This window comes from Choloepus didactylus, chromosome 4 (genome assembly GCF_015220235.1).
Source record: "Choloepus didactylus isolate mChoDid1 chromosome 4, mChoDid1.pri, whole genome shotgun sequence".
Classification (NCBI taxonomy): Eukaryota; Metazoa; Chordata; class Mammalia; order Pilosa; family Megalonychidae; genus Choloepus; species Choloepus didactylus.
The window spans coordinates 1,107,546-1,134,625 of NC_051310.1; the positions used below are offsets into that span (position 1 = coordinate 1,107,546).

General features: G+C 46.7%; 2 protein-coding genes across 2 annotated transcripts in view; both read right to left on the reverse strand.

Annotated features, from left to right (window-relative positions):
• Window positions 1-1,252: 1,252 nt before the first annotated feature.
• Window positions 1,253-27,080, reverse strand: part of LOC119530962 (antigen WC1.1-like) — a 74,507-nt gene continuing 48,679 nt past the window's right edge. Inside the window, 3 exon segments of the mRNA XM_037831614.1 lie at window positions 1,253-1,846; window positions 2,134-2,261; window positions 3,625-3,823. Of these exon segments, the coding sequence (XP_037687542.1) occupies window positions 3,638-3,823 (186 nt within the window). The 3' untranslated portion in view covers window positions 1,253-1,846; window positions 2,134-2,261; window positions 3,625-3,637.
• On the reverse strand, window positions 12,376-13,304 carry LOC119530996 (glutathione S-transferase A4-like). The gene has a single exon (XM_037831650.1). The coding sequence runs from the start codon at window positions 13,182-13,184 to the stop codon at window positions 12,516-12,518; it is 669 nt and encodes a 222-aa protein (XP_037687578.1). The 5' UTR covers window positions 13,185-13,304; the 3' UTR covers window positions 12,376-12,515.

A 27,080-nucleotide genomic window follows, 5' to 3' on the forward strand; every position in this document is an offset into this window, starting at 1 on the left:
ATTTTGATCAATAAGTGCTCCACCAACCTAGACTCTGGTGTCACCACTCCAGGTCGTCTCAGTCATTTCAGTTTTAAAGTTCGAAGGTGACTCGAAAGTGCAGCCAGGTGAAGGACCCCACATAAGAACAGTGTGTTCCAGTTTGCTAATGCTGCAGAATGCAAAACACCGGAAATGGATTGGCTTCTATAAAAGGGAGAGTATTTGGTTACACAGATACAGTCTTAAGGCCACAAAGTGTCCATCAGCAAAGGGTATCTTCACTGGATAAAGGCCATTGGCATCCGGAAAACCTCTGTTAGCTGGGAAGGCACGTGGCTGGCTTCTGCTTGCTCCTAGGTTGCATTTCAAAATGGCATTGTCCAAAATGTCTGCATCAGCTTCCAACAGCTGTCTTCAAAATGTCTGTCTCAGCTCCAGCTAGCTGTGAGCTCCTTCTGTCTGAGCTTATACAGTGCTCCAGTAAACTAATCAAGGCCCCCACTGGATGGACAGGGCCACACCTCCATGGAAATTATCCAATCAGAGTCATCACCTACAGTCGGGTGGGTCACATCTCCATGGACACCGAACCAATAGGTTCCAACCCAATCCACACTAATACGCCTGCCCTGACAAGAAGGCATTAAAGAATATGGCTTTTTCTGGGGGACATAAATTCATAAACTGGCACACAGTGCCCCCAAACTTCAGGGTGCGTCCAGTGAAGACCCTGAGCAGCTGGGCAACAAGCTCCCTGGGGCTGTGCCTGCAGCCCTAGGGGCTGGGTGAACCCGGGACCCGGCACAGGGTGAGGTGGGGCAGGGAAAAGGGCCCCTCCGGTGTCTGTCCCAGCTTTGCAAAGTTCTTCACAGCTTTTAAGGTGTACACATCTTTACTTTTTCTAGGGAATCCTGTTGATCCTTTCTGAGGTTTGCTCTTGATTGCATTTAGCTTCAAGGGCTCATTTCATTAGCTCCCCTTCCCCTTTCCTGCTGTCTTACAACTTTTCAATCATCTTATTATGTTTTGCATGGACTGAACGTGTCCATTCATGTGAACACCTTAATGCTTTTCCAAAACCCTTTTTGAAAGAAAGCAGCTGTCACCTGTGTTTGCTCAAATGGGCAGCACTGTCTATTTCATCCACCAGCCTCCCTCCATCTTACACATTCTCTCCAAAGACCATCTTGTTTATAAGAACAGAACTGCCACTGAAAGTGAAAAAATAAAACACCATGGACACTTCCAGATTATGTTTGTTTGACTTTCAAAACTGGAGCCATCACGCACAGGGGACTGTGGTTCATGGGAAGAGTCAGGGTTTCCCAGCCTCCTGGGAGGGGAGAAGGGGCTCAGTCCCCACCAGAAGCTGGGCTTAATGTGAGTGAAACGTGTGTGGTGGAGGGTCTCGGGGCCCCGAGGCGGGCAGAGAGTGGGAGGACACTGTCCTTGATGAAACCACATGTGCCTTCAGGCCTCCTCCGAGACTGGCTGGGTGAGACCCCAGGGCCAGGCCTGGGGATGTGCCTCGGGAAAGGCTCTGGTGGAGGAAAGCAGCCAATTTGCAAGCCTCGTTCCATCCCCCACCCCCCAAAGATGCCCTGCACCCCGCCCAGGCTGCACTGGTGCTGTCGTTCGCTCAAAGGGTCAGCCTTTCTGACCGGCTGGGAACTGAGGGGCTGTTGGTGAAAGCCAGAGTTCAACCTGAACACGCTGCAGAAGAAACACAGTGACCCAGAGAAGATGGCACTTCTCTCAAAGCTCTGCACACGCTGTGGCCGCCACATCAAAAGTGCTCCCAAGCAGGCGGGGGCTCTTCTGCAGCGGAGCAGGTGCCCTCTTGCAGTGCAGCAGGGAAGGACACCTGGGGGTGGGAAGGGCCCCAGGTTACCTGGTATCTGGTCCCAGGGATGTTCCAGCCTCACTGAGGGTCACGGTGTCATGGGTGAAGCTGAGCACAACTGTGGAGGACAGAGGGCCGGCCACTTTCCCCGGGGTCAGAGACTGGACAGGGTCCCAGGCCACCCTCACCCGTGGTGTTGTGAGTGTCTCGTGGCTCAGGCTCAGGCCCTGGAGGGAGGACAGAGCCACAGGCAGGAGGGTGCCCATCACAGGGTGCTGATCTTGAGGTGCCCATCACAGGGTGCTGACCTTGAGGTGCCCGTCACAGGGGTGCTGACGCTTGAGAAATGATGGCCGCCCCATGCTCCCCTCTGGTGCTGACTACTCCAAGTCGTCCTTGCTGTGGTCACTGGGTCAACTGGCCATCACCGTGCAGGCTGGAAGTGGAAAGGCTCTGAGCTCCGGGCTCCAGGCTCCAACCTGGCCCTTGGTTACTGGGCCACGTAAACTCTCTCCCTGACTCCTGGTCTCTAAAGGCCTCGGGCCTCACTCAGGGTGACTGGGAAATGAGGCTGTGAGGCTGAAGTGCTCAGCCACATGTCCAGTGTAGTGTGGAGACCCAGGGCATGCTTCCTTCTCCCCACGGAACCACCTGCTGGGTTTGAGTGAAAAACACATGGATGCGGGGAGGAAAGAACCAATGGTGCTGACTGTGGGAAACTGTCCATCTGGGAGCCAGGCAGGGCCTTATCTACTTTAAGCTTGGGGTCTCCCAGGGCTCAGGGTCTCAGGGCTCAGGGTCTCCCCTGGGGTGTGGGGCCTCCCCTGGGGTGCAGAATCTCCCCTGGGCCTCAGGCTCCTCCCTGGTTCCCCTCCAGTCCCCACACAGCCAAGGGTCAATGAGCATCTGTAGAATGACATCATTAACAGAATGAAATGGCTGTGGATGGTCACTCGGCCTGTGAAGTCAGCCGCGATTTAGCCTATGCCACAGGAAAGCGCCCGTGCTTTATTCAAAATCTGACTTGCTCACAAAACTGAGTCATGGCTGTCTCAAGGGATTGGCCCAAAAGCTACCCTGGAGAATAGGCTGACCCCTCGGCCATGACCTCCCCAGCAGCCTGGGGGCATGGGAAGAGGCACTGTCTAGAACCAGTCAGGAGAGCAATGCCCAGCCCTGCTGGGGGATCAGGGATGTGGTGACCCCAACCCAGCTAACCCCTCAACCCCCAGCCACCCCCTCTCAGTTCCCCACCCAGCTGCGCCCTTTCAGCCCTGCTGCCAGCCCCACTGAGACCCCTGACCACCTCTCTCAGCCCCTTGGCTGTCCCATCTCGGCCCCTGAGCTGGTCTCCTGAATCCCTGCAGCAGCTGAACAAGTCCTTAGAGCTGGTCCTGCTGACCACCTGGACCCCTGTCCCTGCCTCCATCTTCTTGCTGCTCAGGGCATCTGTCTGGCCGGTCCTCCTGCTGATGAAGTCTGGTGTAAAAGTCACCAACAGGACCGAGGTGCCAACCTCAGCCGCTGGTTCTCCCCCCTCTCCCTACTCCAGCCCTCTGCTCGGCACCTGTCGTTGTGGACTCTTCCCTTGTTTGCTTGCCCACTGTTTCACTGAGAGACCCCCTGCCCCAGCCTTCTCTCCGCACATCCCTGACACCGTGCTGCCTGCACGAGGTGGGGCCAGTGGGTTGTGTGTTAGATGAGTTGGCAGCAGACAGACCACCCCGGGGGCTCTACCCAGGATCTGCCTTCCCCTGGTGTCGGGGTGTGGGCAGAGCGTGCGAGAGCCCCAGACTCACCCATCAGAGGCCCTCACCCCACGAAGCTCTGCTCATGGATCATCTCAGGGGAGACCCCTGGGCCTCCCTGGACTCTGCGGAGGAAAGCACACTCCACACGGGGTCTGGGAGCCTCCTCCCGCGTCCTCTGTCTCCTCCTGCAACATCCACGGCTCCCCCTCGCCTCCGTGCTCCCTCCATGGCCACCGGCTCTCTGCCCCTGTCTCAGAAATGAGGTGATCTGGAACCACGAATCCTGCAAATCCGCAGGACGGAAACCACAGCAAGTCACCCTATGGGCAAGGGCGGCTGGGGAAGAGGGAGACGGCCACTTCCGTGTCCAGTTCCAGACTCTCAAGAACCTCGAAGCTGTTTGCTGCCTTAGCCAATTGCCTTAATTCTGTAAATTATCCCACATGTTTCCAGTAAATCCCAATTCTAGCTTAGGCTAGCCCAGAGATTTTCAAACCTGGCTGCATGTTAGATTCACATGAGGAAGCACTGAAATCGCTACCAAAGGTTCTGATGGCCCCGCCCTGGGGTCCGGCAGGGATGTGTCCCAGGAGCTCCCAGGGGGCCCCAGTAGGAAAAAGCCTTGAGAGCCGCTGAATGTGCTCATTGCATTTCCTTCGCTGCAGAAGGGGCTAATAAAGGTGCCCCCCTGCTCTTAGCCCCACTCCTCTCTCTGCTCCTTTGCACACATTTGTGGAGGGTCCACAAAACCACGCCCAGCCCCTGACCCCTGGAGCTCAGCTCCAGCCCCACGGAGATCTGGGCTCAGGGATGAGGGGCCCTCCCAGAGCAGCCAGGGGTCCAGAGCAGGGGCTCCCAGAGCGTCGCTCAGACCAGCATCTCCGGGGAGCTGCTTAGGAATCAGAGCACCTCCCTCTAGACCTCTGGATCTGATAAGATTCCCAGGTGATTTGTGCACATGTTACAATTAGAAAAGTCCTCATCTAGTGGCCTTTTCTCTCCTCCTTTTGAAAGAAAATAATTTTTTTCTTGTGACTACTCACATACACATAAAAAAGGGTACTACTAAATGATGTCAAAAATAGCAGATTATAGAACTCCAAAACTCTGTCCCTCCACTAAAGCAATGACCAAGCTGGAACACTGTTAGAATAAACTCGTTAGAACTAGTGAAAAGCTTACAATGCCAGGAGAATGTTTAATGAAGAAAGAAGCTGCTGGATTTTGGTCAGGAAGCATTGTGACATTTTAACTGTATATCATCCTCCACACCCCAGCTTGGCAGCAACCCTGGAAAAAATGGCCCAATTTCCTAGAGAAGCTAGCTGGCCCCAGAAAGACCCACACAGACTGTTCTCAAAGAATTGTGGTTGTGTGTTTTGACTGCTCTGGTGGCTCTGTAAGGGACCAGCTAAAGGGCTTTTGCCTGATCAGAGGTTTCTCAGGGATGAAGTGGCCTCCCAGGAGACAACTGTTGAAAACATTTCGAGGCAAATATACTAGCCACAGCCAGCTGGAGCAAGGAATAACAGCTGGGGCAAACAGTAAACAGACAAGAGCCTGGAAGGAAGAGGCTGGGATGGAGATGCATGAGGGCATAGGGGCTTTGAATATCTCCCACATATGCATGCCCAGGGCCAGACATGCTCAGGAAAGGCTGAGAAACCCTGAAACTTTCCCTCTGGCTGAACTGTAGGCTCCAGGCAAGCAGGAAGTCAAAGCTAAGACACAGTAAACACCTGGCCAAGCTTTGAAGGAGAGGCCCCAAGCAGAGACAACCTGGAGAGAATGAAAGAGCATTTTTCTTCTTTTTTAACTCCAGGCATTTAAGGAAATCTCTGTCAAATCACTAACAGACCACTATGCTAGTGATACACAGACTTTAGTGAACACAGACAACAAAGAACACAGTCTTTACAAAAAATAGTTTAGAAAAGTTAACAAATAAACAACTGAAACCTACAAAAACAATAAAAACCCTGAGGGGAGAGAATCTCATTTCCAGAGTTGCTATGTTATGATACTCAAAATATGTACCCTCAACACAAAATTATGAAGCATGCAAAAAACAAGAAAATATGGTCCATTCACAGTGGGGAAAGGAAATAATAGAAACTGTCCCTGAGAAGCCAAAACATTGGACTTACCAGGAAAAGACGATGATTAGCTGTCTTAAATATGTTCCAAGTGCCAAAAGAAACCACAGGCCAAAACTAAAAAATCCAGGAAGATGATGTTTTCACCAAATGGAGAAAGACAATAAAGAAATACAAAGTATACAAAGGAATCACAGAGAAAGTCTTACAATAATTGAAAGCAAAAATTCGCTAGAGGATTTCAATGGCAGATTTGAGCAGACAGAAGTAAGAAACAGAAAACTTGAAGATAGATCAATAAAAAATGTCCAGTCTCATAGGCAGATATTTTAAAAAGAATGAGGTAAAATAAAGAATGCCTAAGAGAACTATGGGACACCATAAAGCACACATTGTGGGAGTCCCAGATGGCAAAGACAGAAAGGGACATGTATTAATTAGGGTTCTCTGGCGAAACAGAATCAACAAGAGATATGTATAAATATAAGATTTTATAAAAGTGTCTAATGTAACTGTGGGTATGCAAGAGTCCAAATTCTGTAGGGCAGGCAGCAAATTGGCAACTCCAATGAAGATGTTCGATGAACTCCTCAGGCAGTGAACTGGCAACTCTGATGAACCTCAGGAAACACTTTGCTGGTTAGCCAAAGAAGAAGTGAAGGTCCTCTATCTGTCACACCTAAAAGTCTTCAACTGATTGGATTAAATACAGCTGATTGCATTCTCTTATTGTGGAAGACATGCCCTTCATTGATGTAATCAGTCACAGCTGCAGCCAATTGACTGACAATTTAATGAACCAGCCTTCTGGTTTATCAAGCAGCCACAAATGTCCTTGCAGTAATGGTTAGGCCGGTGCTTGCTTGACCAGACACCTGGGTACCATCACCTGGCCAGTTTGACACATGAACCTAACCATCGCAGGCCACCCCTTGTCAACTTGGCAGCTATACACATCACCTTAAACCACACTTTATCTCTAAGTAGAGAATAATAACAGACATATGTTTCCCCTAACAGTACTCCGCTGTCCTGTGTACAACCGGAAACACACTAAATTTCTCCAGAATAGGGGGCAAGTTCTTGGGTGACATTAACTCTTAAAATTGATTTCCTTTAACTTAAATATCATAACAAAACATGGAGAAAATATTCATGCTATCATAGTCCTCGTTTCTGTAACTGGGCACGTGGCCATAGTTCATATTTATCACTACATTCTCCCACTACCCATTCCATGATCCCTTTGCCCTCAGAAGCACTTCAGCTGGCCGTGGTTCTTTGCCTGGTGGGGTGACCCAAACCTTCATTTCTGAAATTTCTTGGCCATTGGTGGTCCTGCCTGGATTGGGTTGTTGCAGTTTTCCATTGATTTAATCACAGGACGTGGTAGTACTAAGAGACGCCCTAGGGGATCTCCTGTATTCCAGGAAAACTCTTCTTTACTTCCATTGTGCAGTTGCAGTGCTACTTCCCCTTGATAGTCAGGATCAATCACCCCAGCCAGTACAGTAATCCCCTTCCTTAAATGTTTATTCAGAGCCATAAGAATCCCAAATGGCCAGGTGGCAGTCTTAACTTCCAGTTCAATGAAATTACTGCTGTGTTTCCTGGGGGACCCACTCCTCCTTTTGGAACTAAGACTTATACACCAGAAGAGCTTAGGGTTACAGGGACAGGAAGCAAAAATTTTCCTAGTGGATCCCTAGGGGTGATAGTGAGTGGTGCCACTCCTATTTCCACCACTTGATTCCTGGACCCGTGAATCCTGGCTGTGGGACAAACAGCAGCACAGAGTGGACGCTGATTCAGAGCATACACAGCCTCCTGGAGAACACTGCCCCAGCCCTGCAAGGGATTGCCAGCTAGTTGGTACCATAATTGAGTCTTCAACAAGCCGTTCCATCATTCTAGCAACACAGCTCCCTCTGAATGATGGGGAACATGGTAAGACCTGAGAATTCCATGAGCATGGGCCCATTTCCTCACTTGATTGGCTGTGAAGTGTGTTCCTTGGTCAGAAGCAATGCTGTATGGAATACCATGATGGTGGATAGGGCATCCTGTAAGTCCATGGACGGTAGTTTTGGCAGAAGCATTTCATGCAAGGAAGGCAAACCCATATCTGGAGTATGTGTCTGTTCCAGTAAGAACAAATCGCTGCCCCTTCCATGATGGGAGTGGTCCAATGTAATCTACCTGCCACCAGGTAGCAGGCTGATCACCTCAGGGAATGGTGCCATATCGGGGACTGAGTGTGGGTCTCTGCTGCTGGCAGATTGGGCACTCAGCAGTGGCTGTGGCCAGGTCAGCCTTGGTGAGTGGAAGTGCATGTTGCTGAGCCCATGCATAACCTCCATCCCTGCCACCATGACCACTTTGTTCATGAACCCATTGGGCAATAATAGGGTCATCTTATCAACTTGATTATTAAAGTCTTCTGCCAAAGTCACCCTCTGGTGAGCATTCACATGGGACACAAATATCTCCATGTTTTTTACCCACTCAGAAAGGTCTATCCATATACCTCTTCCCCAGATTTCTTTGCCACCAATTTTCCAGTCATGTTCCTTCCAAGTCCCTGACCATCCAGTCAAATCATTAGCAACAGCCCATGAATCAGTATACAAATGCATCTCTAGCCAGTTCTTCTCCCAAGAAAAGTGAACAACCAGGTGCACTGCTCAAAGTTCCACCCACTGAGAGGATTTCTGCTCACTACTGTCCTTCAGGGACATCCCAGAAATGGGCTGCAGTGCTGCAGCTGTCCACTGTCAGGTGGTGCCAGCACATTGTGCAGAACCATCTGTAAACAAGGCCCAAGTTTTCTCTTCTCAGTCAACTGATTGTAAGGAACTCCCCAAGATGCCACAGCTGTGGGCTGGAAAAGAGAAGGTAATGTGGCAGGAGTGGGGACCATGGGCATTTGGGCCACTTCCTCATATAACTGACTTGTGCCGTCAGGACCCACTAAGCTCTATCTCATATATAACATTCCCATTTCATGATAGAGTGCTGCTGTTCACACCCAACTTTATGGCTTGGTGGATCAGACAACACCCAGTTCATGATAGGTAACTCAGGTCTCATGATAATTTGGTGGCCCATGGTTAAGCATTCTTTCTCTACTAAGTCCCAATAGCAGGCCAAAAGCTGTTTCTCAAATGGAAAGTAGTTATCTGCAGAGGATTGTAAGGCTTTACTCCAAAGTCCTACAGGTCGGCATTGTGATTCTGCTATAGGAGCCTGCCAAAGGCTCCAAACAACATCTGTATTTGCCACTGACACTTCTAGCATAATTGGATCAGCTGGATCATATGGTTCAAGTGGCAAAGCAGCTTGCATAGCAGCCTGGATCTGTCATAGAGCCTCATCTTGTTCTGGTTCCCACTCAAATCTAGAAGCTTTTCTGGTCACTTGGTTAATGGGCCAGAGTAGCACACCCAAATAAGGAATATGTTGTCTCCAAAATCCAAAGAGGCCAAATAAGAATTGTGCCTCATTTTTGGTCACAGGAAGGGCAATATTCAATAGATTATCCTTCACCTTAGAAGGGATATCTCAACATGCCCCACACCACTGGACACCTAGAAATTTTACTGATGTGGAAGCCCCCTGTATTTTTGTTGGATTTATCTCCCATCTTCTGCCATGCAAATACCTTACCAACCAATCTAGAGTAGTAGTTACTTCTTGCTCACTAGGTCCAATCAACATGAAATCATCAATATATGGACCAGTGTGATGTCTTGTAGGAGGGAGAAATGATCAAGTTTCCTGCCGACAATGTTATGACATAGGGCTGGAGAGTTGATATACCCCTGAGGTAGCAGAGTGAATTTATATTGCTGGCCTTGCCAGCTGAATGCAAACTGTTTCTGGTGGTCCTTACTAAGAGCTATTGAGAAAAATGTATTTGCCAGCTCAATAGCTGCATACCAGGCTCCAGGGATGTGTTGATTTGCTCAAGCAATGATACCACATCTGGAATAGCAGCTGCGATTGCAGTCACCACCTGGTTAAGCTTATGATAATCCACTGTCATCCTCCAAGACCCATCTGTTTTCTGCACAGGCCAAACAGGAGAGTTGAATGGGGATGTGGTGGGAATCACCACCTGTGCTGGTTTGGATGCATTATGTCCCCCAAAATGCCATTATCTTTGATGCAGTCTTGTGTGAGCAGGAAATGTATTGGTGCTGATTGGGTTGGAGACTTTGATTGGATGTTTCCATGGAGATGTGATCACTAAACTGTGGATGAGATCTTTCATTGGATAATTTTCATGGAGGAGTGGACTTGCCCATTCAGCATGGGCCTTGATTAGTTTACTGGAGCAGTATATAAGCTCAGACAGAAGGAGCGAGCTTGCTACAGCCAAGAGGGTCACTCTGAAGAATACACAGGAGCTGAGAGAGGAGCTTCAGCTTACAGAGACATTTTGGAGATGGCCTCCGAAAGCAGTCTTTTGTTCCAGAGAAGCTAAGAGAGAGCAAACACTTCAAGAGCAACTAAAAGTGACATTTTTGAGGCACTGAAGCCTAGGGAGGAACATCCTGGGAGAAAGCCATTTTGAAACCAGAACTCTGGAGCAGACACCAGCCACATGTTCTCCCAGCTGACAGAGGTTTCTTGGATGCCATTGGCCATCCTCCAGTGAAGGTACCCAATTGTTGATGTGTTACCTTGAACACTTTATGGCTTTAAGACTGTAACTTCGTAACCAAATAAACCCCCTTTATAAAAGCCAATCCATTTCTGGTATTTTGCTTAATGGTGCATCTGGTAATGGATGCACTACCCCTGCATCCTTCAAGTCCTTAAGAGTGGCATTAATCTCTGCAATCCCTCCAGGAATCCTGTACTGCTTCTGGTTTACTATTTTGCTAGGCAGGGGCAGTTCTAGTGGCTTCCACTTGGCCTTTCCTACCATAGTAGCCCTCATTCCATGAATCAGGAAAGCAATGTGAAGATCCTTCCAGTTGGTCAGTATGCCTATTCCAATTATGCTTTCCAGAACTGGGGAAATAACCCCAGAATGGGTCTGGGGGCCCACTGAATCCAATGTGAGATGGACCTGAGCTAAGACTCCATCAATCACCTGACCTTCATAGGACCCAACTCTGGTGGACCAGAGTGACATTTTGGGTCTCCTGGAATTCATGTCACTTCTGAACCAGTGTCTAATAATCCCTGAAATATCTGATCATTCCTTTTCCCCAGTGCACAGTTACCCTGGAAAAAGGCCATAGGTCCCCCTGGGGAAGGCTGGAAGGAAGATTAACAGTAAAAATTCTTGGCAGTGAAACAGGGTCCTTCCCCAAGTATACCCAAACTTCCCCTCATTCTAAGGGCTCTGGATCTGTAAATTTTCTCAAGTCTGGAAATTGATTAAGGGGCCATGATGTTCTGTTTCTGTAATTCAATGTAGACTTTTGTTCACTTAATCTAGAATTCTTCTCCTTACACAGTTCAAACAAGAATTTAATAGACTGCCCATCTATATTATTGCTAGATACTCCATGATCTACTAGCCAACACCATAAGTCTCTGCAAGTCAGATTATTTTGACTGCTGCCTTGAGCCTGTTTTCCATTATGGCAGCCATGCCCCCATTGTCTTTCATGATTAAGTGCTGCCATGTGGCTTCTGCTGACTTGGGATCTGATTATCCCCATTGTGTTTAAGGATTGCAGCTCAGTGACAGCAGTTCCCACAGTAATATCTGACCTACAGAGACAGGTGACTACAGAGCTCTTCAGGGATGATGGAGCTAGTCTCACAAATTTATTCCTCACATTCCTGGTAAAAGGTGTGTCCTCTGAATGTTTCTGGGTTGTACGAGCAGGTCTTCCATGATAAATCCTCTCTAACATTCCAATCTCTCTAATCCCCTCCTCTACATTATACCAGGGCAGTTCTGGCATTTCAACCTCAGGTAATGTCAGCCACCTTTTGATCCATGTTTCAGCCAACCACCCAAACAAACTGTTAATGCCCTTTCTAACCCCTTGAGCTACAACAATGAATGCAGAATCTCTGCTTAGTAGGCCCATATCAGTTAATTCAGCCTGATCTAAATTTATATTCTTTCCACCATTATCCCACACCCTTAATATCCATTCCCCCACATATTCCCCTGATTTCTATCCATGTAAGTTGGAAAACTCATATAGTGCTTTTGGAGTATAGCATACTTCTTCATGGGTCACACTTTGTACCTCACCCTTTGGGGCCTGTTGGGAATTTAGTCTAGTTATAGGTCTTGAAGCAAAGACTGGTTGTGGGGGGGTGGGCCATGAAAAGAGTTAGAAGTATCCCTCAAGCCATTTACCTCAGGACATTCTGCTGCAGTTTGGTCTCCTGAAATAGGATTAATCTCTCTAGACAGAGGAGTGAGGAGGGCTGCTTCATCAGGGGAGGTGATTACAGGTTTAGCAGGCACTGAAAGGTTAATTTCTTTAAGTGGAGGTTGGATGGCAGGCTCCTCAGGGCAGACTGGAGGTTGGGGAGCTGTTTCCTCAGGAAAACCACTACAGGTATATCTAACAAAGACTCAGCAGAATCCAGGGTTCCAATGTTCTCACTGCCATTATTATCAATCTATATGTCCCCATCCCAAGTTTCAGGATCCCATTCTTTTCTTTTTTTTTTTTTTTTTTTTTTTTTTTATGGTTTTATATTACATTTAATTGGCATTTGTCATTGATGGCAGCCAGCTCTTGTTTTTTTCAGATGCTCTACCCCTAGTATCTACCATTGGCTTTAGTTATCCACTACAGATGGCGTGTGCCGATGGTGCCATTGAATCACCACTGTTGGCGCCATAAAGTCTGCTGGTCACTAGAACTGCAAAATGTTCCTGACGACTTCAACATAGCGGCTGTCCGGGGGTGGCTTTCTCTGACTCCCAGGCTGCAGAAACTTCTTAATTGTTGGGATGTTGCTGATTTTGGTTTTAAATGCCTGTAGGTGAGGGAAGTCAGAAAGAACAGAAGCATTGAGTTCTTCCACCATTAAAATAGCTTCTATCAGTTGTATGTCTGCCCAGCTGAATTTGTTGCCAACAAGAAAATCCTCTCCATGGTCTTCCAAAATCTTTTCAAAGACGGGAAAGTAACAGTTTTTAGCTTTCTTCAGGACTGAAGCAATGCTCTCCTCTTTTTCCTCAGGCAGTTTGAACGCCATCAATGCAATCATCATCATCAGTTCCAATGTGCCATCAGCATACATATTGATCCTGGCTGTCTCCTTCAGGTCCTTCCCGTACAAGTTGTACTTGGCAGCAATGTAGCTGAGGATGGCTCTAGTCTGTGTGAGCCGCAGTCCATCCATTTCAACCAAAGGCACTTGGTCGAAAAGCAGGCGCCCCTCCTTCTTCAACTTTTCATGTTGTTCTCTTGTTTCAATAAATTCTTCTTCAAACTCCACTCCAGCTGCAGCCAGCAGCCAGCGGATCGACTCCATCTTGCCCCGGCCATGAAAGTAGTAGAGCTTGGGTTTGGCTGCCATGACTTCTGGGTCAGGGTTTTCTTGGAGAGCCGGAGGGTCGCCTTGGACTGGGTCTGAAGGAGACTGTCTGTTTCTTTTTCAGCTCAATGGAGAAAGCCCCAGTCTTTTTCAGTTTCCAGGTCTGTGTCCCCATTCTTTTCTAATCAATGCCTTTACTTTAACAACAGACACCCTGAGAGGTTGAGATTTTAGTTTATGTTGCAAATCTGCTACTTGCACAATGAGAGTCTGCATATGGTTTTCAGAAATCTCAAGTCTGCAGCCACAGGAAATAAGATTTTCTTTCAGGGCACACGTAGAAAACTTTACATCTGCGATATGGCACTTAAGTTTCAAATTTGAAACCTTTAGCTCATCCCTTTCTCTTATAACCTTATCCAGCATATCTAAGAGAAACCACCCAACATCATTATACCTCTTAACTCTGCAAAACTCTGTTGAAGTGTCAAAAACACTGTCACCCAGAGCCTTGCTTCATACAAGAGTATGATTAGGAGAATCAAACAGTGATATTTTGCATATCTCCATTGCCAACTCATGCCATAGACTGTCAGTGCCATCTTGACTATTGGAAATGGAGTCATTAGTGCCTTGGAATCTAATCAGAGTAGAAAACCAATTGTAAAAGCCCATTTTAAGATTCTGTTTCTCAAGAACCACTCCCAGTACCAAGTTGTATTAGTTAGGACTCTCTAGGGAAACAGAATCAACAAGAGATATCTATAAATATAAGATTTTATAAAAGTGTCTCACATAACTGTGGACATGCATGAGTCCAAATTCCATAGGGCAGGCAGCAAACGGGCAACTCCAGTGATGTTCGATGAACTCCTCAGGCAGTGGACTGGCAACTTTGATGAACGTGTTCAATGAACTCCTCAGGAAATGAACTGGCAACTCTGATGACACCTCAGGAAATGCTACACTGGTTAGCTGAAGAAGTGAAGGTCCTCTATCTGTCTTGCTTAAAAGTCTTCAACTGATTGGATTAAATACAGCTGATTGCATTCTCTCATTGTGAAAGACATGCCCTTCATTGATGCAATCAGTCACAGAAGCAGCCAATTGACTGTTGATTTAATGAACCATCATTCTGGTTTATTAACCAGCCATGAATGTCCTTGCAGTAATGGTTAGGCCACTGCTTGCTTGACCAGACACCTGGGTACTATCACCTGGTCAAGTTGACACATGAACCTAACCATCACAGGACATAAAGAACATTAGAAGAAATAATCTTTTGAAAGATGTAAATCTATACATTTAAGAACTTCAACAACACCAACAAAATAACTAAAATAATACAGGGAAGGAAAGGAGAGGGAACTCAAAATTGTACACTGAAAACAAATGCCAATTAAACAAAAAAGAAGGCAATCATGGAGGAATTAAGGAACAAAAGCTATTTAAGACCTATAGAAAACAAACAGCAAAATGACAGAAATAAGTCCTTCCTTATCAGCAATTATTTTGCATGTAAATTGATTAAACTCTCTAATTAAAAAGCAGATATTGGAAGAATTGATTAAAAATATAATCCAAATATATGTTGTCTACAAGAGACTCATTTTATATCATATGTTGAAGGTAAACATGAAGAAAGATATTCTATGAAAATAGTAACAAAGAGAGAGCTAGAGTGGCAATACTAATATCAGACAAAATAGATTTTAAGTCAAAAATTGTTACAAGAGACAAGGAAGGACACTAATATTGATAAAATGTTCATTCCATCAAGAAAACATAACAAGTATACACATATGTATGTATTTGTGTATAATACCTAGAGGTCAAAAATAAAGTCAGCCAAAATTTACAGAATTGAAAGGAGAAATGTACAGATTCAGAGTAATAGTTGGAGACTTCAATACTCCATTTTCAATAATAGAAGATCAATAAGGAAATAGAGACTTGAACACCACTCTACACCAACAAATATATATGGAAAACCCTGACCAACCACAACAGAATGCACATTTTTCTCAATGCACATGGAATATTCCCCAGGATACAACATACATCAGGCCACAACACCAGTCTCAATAAATTTAAAAGTTTATATCATATGAATGTTCTCCAACCACAACGGAATGAATCTAGAGATTAATTACAAAAGGAACACTGGAAAATTCACAAATGTGTGGAAATTAAACAGACTATTATAAATCCAAGGAGTCAATGAAGAAATCACAAGGGGAATTCAAAAGTCTTCTGAGATGAATGAAAACAAAACGTAACATACCAAAACTTAAGAAAAGCAGTGAAAGCAATGCTCAGAGAGAACTTTATAGACCTAAATGCCTACATCAAAAAAGAATGATCTCAAAAAATTAATCTAATTTGCACCTTAAGAAAATAGCAAAAGAAGAGAAAACTAAACCCAAACCTAGCAAATGAAAGGAAACAATAAGGATTAGATTAGAGATAAACGAAAAAGAAGATAAGAAAAAATAAAAAGAATCAAGGAAACCAAGGGTTAGTTCTTTGAAAATATTAACAAAATTGGCAAACTTTTAGCTGGACTAAAAGAAGAGTAGACAAAAATAACTGCAATCATAAATGAAAATGCAACATTAATACAAACCTTACAAAAATATAAAAAATTATAAGATAATACCATGAACAGTTGTACACCAACAAATTAGATAACTGAGATGAAAAGGACAAATCTAGAATCACACAACCAACCAAAACTGACTGAAGAAGAAATGGAAATCTGAGAAGACCTGTAACACATTAAGAGATTGACTCAATAATCAAAACTCTCCTGAATTCATCTAAGCCTTTGGGAAGAACTAGCACCATCCTTCTCAAACTCACCTAACAGACAGAGAAGGAATGGACACTTCTTAACTCATTCTATGATGCCATATTACCTTGATATCGAAGTCAAGGACATAAAAAAATACAGACCAATATCACTTATTAATATAAATGCAAAGTGTGCCAGTTTGGATGTATTATGTCCCCCAAAATGCCAAGTTCTTTAATGCAATCTTGTGGGGGCAGGTGTATTAGAGTTGATCAGGTTGGATCCTTTTGATTGTTTCCATGGAGATATGACTGGTAACATCTTTGATTACAGTGTCACCTGTTGATAGGATTGTTTCCATGGAGGTGTGGCCCCACCCATTCAGCTTTGGTCTTGATTTAATTACTGGAACCCTATAAACACTCACAAACAACAGGACTTAGGAGCAGTTGCAGCTAAGAGAGACATTTTGGAGACGGCTGCAGAAAGCAGACTTTTGCTGACACTTTGAGGATGCTAGCCCAGTGTTTGCTCTGGAGAAGCTAAGAGAAGACAAAACACCACAAGAGCAACATTTTGAAGAATGCACAGGAGCTGAGAAAGGAGCTGGAACACAATTCAGAATCGGCAGATGCCAGCCATGTGCCTTCCCAGCTAACAGAGGTTTCCCAGATGCCATTGGCCTTTTTTCGCTGAAGGATACGTGTGTCGATGCCTTAATTTGGACATTTTCATGGCCTTCAGAACTGTAACTTTGTAACCAAATAAATCCCCTTTATAAAAGCCAATCCATTTCTGGTGTTTTCATAATGGCAGCATTAGCAAACCAGAACACCAACGTTCTCAACACATATTAACGTATCATGTCCATCAACATATTAAGTACATTATACACCAAGATCAATGGAATATATTCCAAGAATTCAAGGGTGATTCAGTGTGGGGAAATCAATCAGTGCCACACAGTGCACTAATTAGAGTGAAGGGGAAAAAAACAACCCCAAACTTACTGACCTCACAGGACACACTCAGCCACCCCAGTGAGCACACAGAATTAGCTCACACCCACAGAGCTCACACCCCCCACTCACCTCAACCCCAAATTGTCACCTCCTCACCCAGCTCACCAGTTCACAGAGCTCAACCCCCTCACCCTCATCCCCTCACCCCCTCACCCTTCACTCCTTCACCCCCTCACCCTTCACTCCTTCACCCTCCTGGCCCAGCACTCTCAATTGGGTGAAACCTTACCTCTTTCTTCCCCACCCCCTTATTTCCTGAGCTCTTAAGAGTTGTCCTCATCTCTCTCCTTGTCTCCTGGCTCTTCAGCCACCCAGTGCTCTCTGGAGCTTCATAACATCAACAAGGTGGGGTCACCCCCTCCTGCACCATTTCCCTAGAGAGCAGTGCACCTACATTCATCCTTGTATCAGAAGCAGGATTACATGCACCTCACTCGAGATTCCTTGCTGCAACATGCTAACTTTGCCAAGAAAACCCCTTTGCAAGCTGGATTTTGAAGCCAAGTTTCTGAGAACCCTGATTCTGGTGACACGAGGTGGGACTCACATTTCCTGGGGCACCATCTCCCAGAGAATATCCCTGACACATTGGACTTTGGGGACTTGTTCTGCCCATAGAGATCAGGGAGCTGATCCAGTGGGAGGCGGGAGCCAGTGACCAGAAAGGCCCAGTCCTGGGGTGAGTGCTGTGGCTGCCCTGGCCCTGCACCTGTGTCCAGGGCCTTAGCTGTCCTGAGAGAGTGTGGGAGTGTGTCAGCAGAGGCAGCACTGTCCTCCCTGAACAGACCCTCATCACCTGAGGCACTCGGCTTAAACTTTTGCCAGGTGGCCTTGCCACTCAGGAGGGTTGACTCACCCTGGCCGACAAGGAGCTCCTGCCCCTTCCCAGCTCTTCCTGGAGCACTGGGCCACACCCCAGTCTCTGCAGAGCACTGAGGCCTCTGCTACTTGTTGCTCATAAAATGTCAACGTCTGATTGGGGTGCTCAGTACCGCAGACCCCAGCACAGGGACTATCAGCTTCACTGCCATTTCATGGCCCCTGCAAGAAGGAGTCTGAGTTTCAGAGAAAGAAAGTTTGCATTTCACTTGGTCTTGCAAAGAAATCTTTCCAGCCTGGAGACCTCAGATTCCCTGCTTTGGGGTGCATTGTCTGTATCTGCCTTCAAGTCCTCCCAGATTCTTGATCTCTTCCCACTCCTGCTTCCTGCTCTGCCTCTCCACCAAGCATCCGTGTTCTGACACACCCACAGACCTGTTTCTGTTTGGGTTTTGCTCTGCGTTCATGCTGTTGAACATTCAGGCATCTGGGAGCACTCTCTCTTGGGCTCCTGAGCAGCCACACAGGTTTCCTTCCCACTTCTCAGTCACTGCCTGCTTGTCTTCCTCCATCTGCTGCTTGTGCTCCATCCGGGGCAGCCTCTCTCCCCAGTCCAAACCCTCTTGGGAGACTGCATTATTCTCATGGCTTCTCTTGTTCTCTATGGGCTGACAAACTTCAAACCCATGTGCCCTGCCAACCCCCTCACCCGACCTCCAGACCTGAGCATCAAAATCTATATCTGACATGCTCACTGGAGCATTTCACAGGCTCCCCACTCTCTCACATCCACTCTCCCAACCTGTCCTGCCAGGCTTCCCGGCCACCCCACAGCCCAGGCAGACCCCAGAACACCATCCCCTCCCTCGCCCCAACATCTGTCTACTCTACATATCTCTTGCATCTGCCTCTTCTCTCCCCACCACCTCCCTGGCTCCAGCCTTCATGCCTCTCACATGGAAAAGTGCTCCTCCCCTTGAGGTTAGAGGAATCTCAAAAAGGCAAAGCCGACGCAGTCACTTCTGCCCTTCGGCTCAGCTCAGTGGATGCTCCCTGGGAAGCTTCTAAGCCATGGCCTCTGCCAGTGCCCCCTCCACACCTGCACACACCTACGGCTTCAATGCTGTCATAGCCAGATGTTCTCTCCTGCAGGCCGGACCCTCTCTGCACCCACATCCTGTGGTCACATTACCCGTTTGAGGCTCCCCTGGGACAGGGACTGTGTAGGTTTTCAGAGCCCCTGGTCAGGGTAAGGTTATTAGTGCTTTTGGAATGAATGAGATGGAGAGAGTGGGGATGAAGCAGGGCCAGCCCTTATGGGAGCACAGCGCAGCCGGCACTCAGGCATGAGGACAGCTCCGTGGGCTCCATTCCCTAAGGGAGCACTCTTGGATGGAGGATTCTTTGCCCCTGCGGCTCAGGCCATGCTGCTGGGGCTGGGCCAGGATTTCAGGGCTAAGGACCTCCCTGGAGGTGCCCAGGGCAGAGCTGCAGCCAAGCTGCCTGCAGACCACGGAGGCCTCTGCGGAGCTCCAGGAGTCGGTGCTCAGTGCCGGGCAATGGGTCAGATGCCATTGCAGTGGATGGGGCTCAGAAAGAGGCTCAGCTCCCCCATGGTGGACCACCCCCTCCCCACTGAGACCAGGCAGGGTCAGGGTGAGAACAAAGACCCCTCCTGGCAGGGAAGGGGTGACCCACGGAGACCATGCTGGCCAGCCCAGTGCTGACCCTGCAGTGCCAGTTCCTCTCCATTAGTTCATGCTTGGCTCCTCCTGCCCCTGACATGGCCCTCCAGACCCTGCCCTGCACCCGTGTCCCCCACCTCACCCCCCACATCATGGCTCCAGAGCTCCAGGCCAAAGGCTTCCTTCCCACCTAACCTCTGAACAAGACCCCCATTCCTTGCTGCCGACCTCAGGACCACCCTTCCCCACCCCGTGGATATGGCCCTACACTCCAAGGGATCTCAGAGCAGGAGATAAGAGGAGGCCCAGGCAGTGGCCACATGGTGGGGGGCCTCAGAGGAGGAGGGCCAGGAGACACCCCCAGCCTGCAGCCTCTAAAGCCACATGGGGAGTGGGCAAGATGTGGACATGCAAGGCTGGGAACCGGGAGTGAGTGAGGGGGCACGGGGCAAAATGCAGAGGCTGGAGAGGAAGCACGTGGGGTGGTCGTAGAGACCTGTTCAATTACACATGTGCACATGCACACTCAGGCCCACACACAATCACACATGTGCAGTCACCTCACATGCACCCAAATACGTGAGCACTTACAAATACACACTCACAGATTCACACCCACATGCACACTCACACTCACATAATCACACATACTTGCACACATGCTCACACACATGCTCAAAAGTATACACACATTCACACACTTTTTCACCATGCTGGCACACACATACACATGCATACATTTGCTCACACACACACACCTACACACTCACAAATGTTCACGCTTATCCACACTCATACATTCACACATACCATAGACACTCATGCTACAAACACACACTGAAACGCACACTCACATAGAAACACACACTCAGATACAACTCACACATGCACACACAGACATGCACACTTACCCAACCACACACTCACACATGCTCACACACCCCTTCACATGCCCTTTCACACATGCATGCTCTGAACCATGCTCACACACATATTCACATGCTCCTTCCGGGTGGTGAGCTGCAGGCTGCTCCCCCAGGCCCTGCTGCACACTGCCCTCCTGCCTCGAGGCTCTCCCAGCAGCCTGGCACTAGGGCAGGGGACAGGGGAGCAGAGCCAGCATGCCCCTCCCCCATGTGGCTCTGTGTGTTTCCCTGTGAGCCTGAGTGTGAGCATGTGAGAGAGTGTGATTGTGTGAAAGAGCATGTATGAGTATGAGTGCAAGCATGTGAGAGAGCATGTGAGTGTGTGCAGCTTGGGGCGGGCAGTGCTGGCTGCTGAGAACCTCGCGGGTTAGGTTAGAAGCTCAGCGTGTAGCCCCCAGCCTCGGTCACTGGGGCATTTGTGCTGCATGTTGGCATGTGGCACTCTGAGATGCAAGCACCACTGAGGGTGCAGGCTGGGGACGTCCAGGGACCACACCACTAGGGCCCAAAAGGTGAAGGGGCCTCTAGACCCAGAGTCTTGGAGTGTGTGGTGCCTCCCGGCCCAGGCCAGTGCAGGGTGTGTGGTGCGGACGGCAGTACAGGGTACAGCGGGCTGTTCAGGGGCACCTGTGGCAGCACAGGGCACACAGTACTCAGGTGGGGATCAGCAAGCAGCTTCTGTGCTATACCAGGGGCTGGCAGCTGGGCAAAGGAACCCAAAATCCAGAGCTCTGCTGTTACAGCAAAGTGGGAAGTCATCCCAGGCAGACCCTGTGATGCCCTGAGTTCCTGAATTATGGGTGGGCAATTGGTGAGGAAGGGGGTGTTGTAACCAGAATCTATAGGTGAGCAAGGGTGACACAGGGTAAAAAGGGGGGGATTCACTTTAATATAGGGTCAGGTAGAAGACCACCTTCATCCTTTTGCATGTAGGTATCCAACGGTCCCAACATCATTTGTTGCAAAGACCATTCCTTCCCCCATTGAACTGTCTTGGCCTCCTTGTTGAAAATCAATTAACTATAGATGTATAGGTTTATTTCTGGACTCTCAAATCTACTCCATTGATCTAAATGTTTATTCTTATGCCAGTATCACAGTGTCTTGATTACTGTAACTTTGTAGGAAGTTTTGAAATCAGGAAGTGTAAGTCCTCCAACTTTGTTCTTTTTCTATTGTTTTCATATTCCTGGGTCTCTGTATTTCTGTATGAATTTTAAAATCAGCTTGTCAAAGGGCAGTTGGAATTTTTATAGATTGCTTAAATATGTAGATAAGATCATTTAAGTTTGTGGTATTGTTAAACATCCAAATACAGATGTCCCATAGGCTGGTGGTCATGAGTTTGGAGTTCAGGGGAGAAGTCTTGGCTGCAGATATAATTTTGGGAGCTGGATAAGATCACCTAAGGAATGAAGATAGAGGTAAGAGAGAAGATATAAGATAAGTCCTGGAGGAGACTGGAAGAAGCAAAATGGCCTAAGGAAGAATGGCCAATGAAAAAGGCAGAAAACTGGAGAATATTTCAATGAGGGAGATGGAATGAACTGGTGAAAAGCTGCTGACTTGTCAAATAAAGTGAGGACAAACCAACGTAGCCGGCTACAAATCTCAGGTGACTGACCACACGATTACAAGGAGTGGTGGGAGAGAAAACCTAACTAGAGCATATTCAAGTGGAAGGCAAATGATTGAAGAAGACAAATACAGACAACTCTTTCAAGTAGGCTTTTGAGGTTTCTAGGGGATTGTGCTCATTTGAATCTGTGAAGATATTCCAGTTATCTGTTGATATATCAAAACACCCCAAAACTTAGTGACTTAAAATGACAATTTATTATCTTTCAAAGTCCTGTGGGTTGACTAGGCTCAGCAGGATTGTTCTTGCTTGGGGTTTCCCACAAGGTTGCAGTCAGAGAGTGCATAGAGCTGGACTCCTGCGCGGGCTCGCCTGGGCCGGACCCCTGCGCGGGCTCGCCTGGGCCGGACCCCTGCGCGGGCTCGTCTGGGCCGGACTCCTGCGCGGGCTCGTCTGGGCCGGACTCCTGTGCGGGCTCGTCTGGGCTGGACTCCTGTGCGGGCTCGTCTGGGCTGGACTCCTGTGCGGGCTCCTCTGGGCTGGACTCCTGTGCGGGCTCGTCTGGGCTGGACTCCTGTGCGGGCTCGTCTGGGCCGGACTCCTGTGCGGGCTCCTCTGGGCTGGACTCCTGTGCGGGCTCCTCTGGGCTGGACTCCTGTGCGGGCTCCTCTGGGCTGGACTCCTGTGCGGGCTCCTCTGGGCTGGACCCCTGCGAGGGCTCGCCTGGGCTGGACTCCTGTGCGGGCTCGTCTGGGCCGGACTCCTGTGCGGGCTCGCCTGGGCCGGACTCCTGTGCGGGCTCGTCTGGGCCGGACTCCTGTGCGGGCTCGTCTGGGCCGGACTCCTGTGCGGGCTCGTCTGGGCCGGACTCCTGTGCGGGCTCGCCTGGGCCGGACTCCTGTGCGGGCTCGTCTGGGCCGGACTCCTGTGCGGGCTCCTCTGGGCTGGACTCCTGTGCGGGCTCGTCTGGGCTGGACTCCTGTGCGGGCTCGTCTGGGCTGGACTCCTGTGCGGGCTCGTCTGGGCTGGACTCCTGCGCGGGCTCCTCTGGGCTGGACTCCTGCGCGGGCTCCTCTGGGCTGGACTCCTGCGCGGGCTCGTCTGGGCTGGACTCCTGCGCGGGCTCGTCTGGGCTGGACTCCTGTGCGGGCTCGCCTGGGCTGGACTCCTGTGAGGGCTCGCCTGGGCTGGACTCCTGTGCGGGCTCGTCTGGGCTGGACTCCTGTGCGGGCTCGTCTGGGCTGGACTCCTGTGCGGGCTCGCCTGGGCTGGACTCCTGTGCGGGCTCGCCTGGGCTGGACTCCTGTGCGGGCTCCTCTGGGCTGGACTCCTGTGCAGGCTCGCCTGGGCTGGACTCTGTGAGGGCTCGCCTGAGCTGGAGTCATGGAAGCGGCAGCCTGGATTCTGGGGCCAGTGTGGGGAGCAGGGCTGCCAGAGTAAACCTCATCCTCCAAAGAGCTGGACATGCAAACTGAGGTCAGCCTGCTGGATCCTTGAGGGACTGGCATAGATATTAGGCTCTGTTTGGGCACTTTGGGCAGCAGCAGCTTCTGGTTTCACACCATCATCTACCGGGAGACTTGGAAAGGCAAGGAAAGTATTGTTTCGTTTTTTGTTTTGTTTTTCTCTTTCTGGTTTGAGGGTTCACTGAGGGACCAGCAGGGGTGCTAACCTCAGTTTTGGCCCTCTAAGGAGCAGCAGATTCTGGCTTCCTGCTGACGTCTGTTGGGAGATTGAAGAGGCAGCACACATTTTTGTGGGGTTTTTGTCTTTCATTCTTTCTCTCTCTTTCTCTCTCTTTCTCTCTCTCTCTCTCTCTCTCTCTCTCTCTGTGTGAGTGTGTGTGCGTGTGTGTGTGTGCCATTTGTCTTCATCTGGTGGATCCCTGTGGGACCAACACAGACACTGGCCTCATTTTGGCCCTCTCTCAGCAGTAGATTCCCATCAGTATCTATCAGGAGGCATGGGGAAGCAGTGCACCCTTTTATTCCATTTATTTACTTATTTATTCAGGCCTCGCAGATCCCTGAAGAAAAGAAGTAAAAAATGGATGACTCCAGCCCTAAACAAATAAAGATCATAAATTTCTGAGGACTGAGAAGTGAGAGAACTAGATTTCCAGAGTGACCACAATATAATCCTCAAAATGTTCAATTCTTGAGAAAAAATGCAAAATCTACAAGGAGACAGGCAAGTATGGCCCAGTCACAAGAAGAAGAGACTTTGACAGACACTATCCTGGAGGAAGCCGAGTTGATGGAATTGTTATCAAAGATCTCAGATCAACTCTCTGAAATAGGATGAATGCAGTAAAGGAAAGCACGGACAAAGAGCTAAAGGAAATCAGGAAAACAATATATTAACAGAATGAGAATTTCAATAATGATATAGAAAATATAAAGAAAAGCCAAATGGAAATTTTACAGCTAGAAAGTACAATAACTGAAATGAAAAAAAAAAAAATTCAATAGAGGGCTTTAGCAGCAGATTGGCACAGAAAAAAAAAGGATCAGCGAACTTGAACAACTGAAAATATCCAGTCCGAGGATAGGAAAAAAAAGAATAAATAAAAATTAACAGAGCCTGAGAGACCTGTGGGACAAATCAAGCATGTCAACACACACAAAGTAAAAGACAAAGGAACAGAAAAAATATTTGAAGAAATAATAGCCAAAAACTTCTCAAATCTGATAAAGTAAGAATCTCAATGAACTCCAAGAGGATAAATTCAGAGATCCACACTGAGACACATTATAAATTGTCAAAAGTCAAGGACAAAGAAATAATCTTGAAAACAGCAAGACAGAATTGGCACATCACACAAAAGGGAGCCTTAAGATTAACAACTGATTTCTCACCAGAAACATTGGAGGCCATAAGATGGTAGGATGACATATCTAAAGGGCTGAAAGAAAAAAATCTGTCAACCAAATTCTATATCTGGCAAAACAGTCCTTCAAAAATGAGGGATAAATTAAGCCATTTCCATATAAACAAAAGCTGAGAGTTTTCTGTATAAACTAGATTTTCCCTACAAGAAATGTTAGTGGAGTCCTTTGTGTTGAAAGGAAAGGACACTTTACAGTAACTTGAAACTGTGTGGAGAAATAAAGACCTCTTATATTGGTAACCATATGGGTTTACAACTGCCAGAATCATTGCATTCTTATTTGCATTGCCACTTTATTACTTCTGACATGGTTGAAAACACAAGTGCATTAAAAAAAAATCATAAACATATATTATTAGGCACACAATATATAAAGATGAAATTTAGGACAAAAACAGCATATAAGGGAGGGATGGAGGAATATAGAATCAGAGCATTTGAAGGTACTGAAGTTAAGTAGATATAAATACAAACTAAATTGTATTAGGTTTAGGAAGTTAAATGGAATCCCCATTGTAACATAAATTAAAATGAAGGTAGTAATGAAAAAAAAAAGGGACAAAAATGTAAAAGATAAATAAAAACAATTAGCAGCATGACAGAAGTAAGTCTTGCCTTAAGAGTAATTACCTTAAATATAAATGGATTAAATACAGAGTCTGGCAGAATGGATAAAGACATATGATCCAACTATATATTGTTTTACAAGAGACTCACCTTAGATCCAAAAACACAATAGGGTGAAAATGAAAGGATGGAAAAATTATTCCATGCAAATAGTAATCTAAAGAGAGCTGGGGTGACTATTCTAACATCAGACAAAATAAATTTTCAGTCAAAAAAATGTTTCAAGTTCCAAAGAAGGATATTATATATTGATGAAAGGGTCAATTCAACAAGAAAATATAACAAATATAAACATATACATACCTAACAACAGGGCCCCAACATATGAAGCAAACTGACAAAATTGAAGGTAGAAATAGATAGTTCTACAATAATAGTTGGATACTACAATATGTCACTTTCAATACTGCATAGAACATATAGACAGAAGATAAACAAGGCAGTAGAGGACTTGAACAATATATTAACCAACTAGACCTAACAAACATGTATATAACACTACACCCAACAGTAGCAGATTACACATTCTTCTCAAGTGCATAAGAATCATTCTCCAAGATAGATCATATGTTAGGGCACAAGACAAGTCTCAATTTATTTTTACAAAGTGAAATCATATGAAGGATCTTCTCCAACCACAGTGGAATAAAGCTAGAAACCAACACAAAAGGAAATCTAAAAAGTTTACAAGTATGTGTAAATTAAATCTTAATCAATGGATTACAAGCAAAATCACAAGAAGAATTAGAAAATACTTATGACAAATGAAAACAAAAACACACCATACAAAAGCATGAGACACAATGAAGGCCTTGCTCAGAGGAAAACTTGCAGTTTTAAATGCCTATATTAAAAAAAAAAAACTCAACTCAATAACCTCACTTCACATATTGAAAAACTAGACAAGAAGAGAGAAGTAAATCCAAAGTTAGCAAAATGAAAGAAATAATTAAGATTAGAGTGAAAACATGAATTAGTAAAAAAACAACAATGGAGAGACAATAGAATTAGTGAAACTGAAATAAATTCTTTGAATATATTAATAAACTTGGCAATCCTTTAGTTAGACTGATAAAGAAAAAAGATAAAATCAGAAGTAAAGTCAGAAATGAAAGTGGTAATATCACTTCTGTCTAACCGATAAAAAGAATTTTAAGAGAATACCATGAACAAATTGTAGTTCAACAAATTAGACAATATAGATGAAATGGGGAAATTCCTAGAAACATATAAACTACCAAAACTGACTCTAGAAAAAAAAGAAAATCTGAGCAAATCTGTTGCAAGTTAAGAGATGGACTCAGTAATCAAAACTGTGCCAAAAGAGAAAAGCCCAGGACCTGATGACTTTGCTATTGAATTCTACATTTAAAGAATTAACACCAATCCTTCTCAAATTCTTCCAAAAAATTAAAAAGTATGGAACACTTTCCAATTCATTCTAGGATGTCAGCATTGCTCTGATATCAAAGTCAGATAAAGACAGCACGTGGAAAAAAATTACAAACCAATTTCAATTATGAATAAAGATGTAAAAATCCTTAACAAAATACTAGCAAACCAATCCAAAAGCATATTAAAGGGATTACACACTAC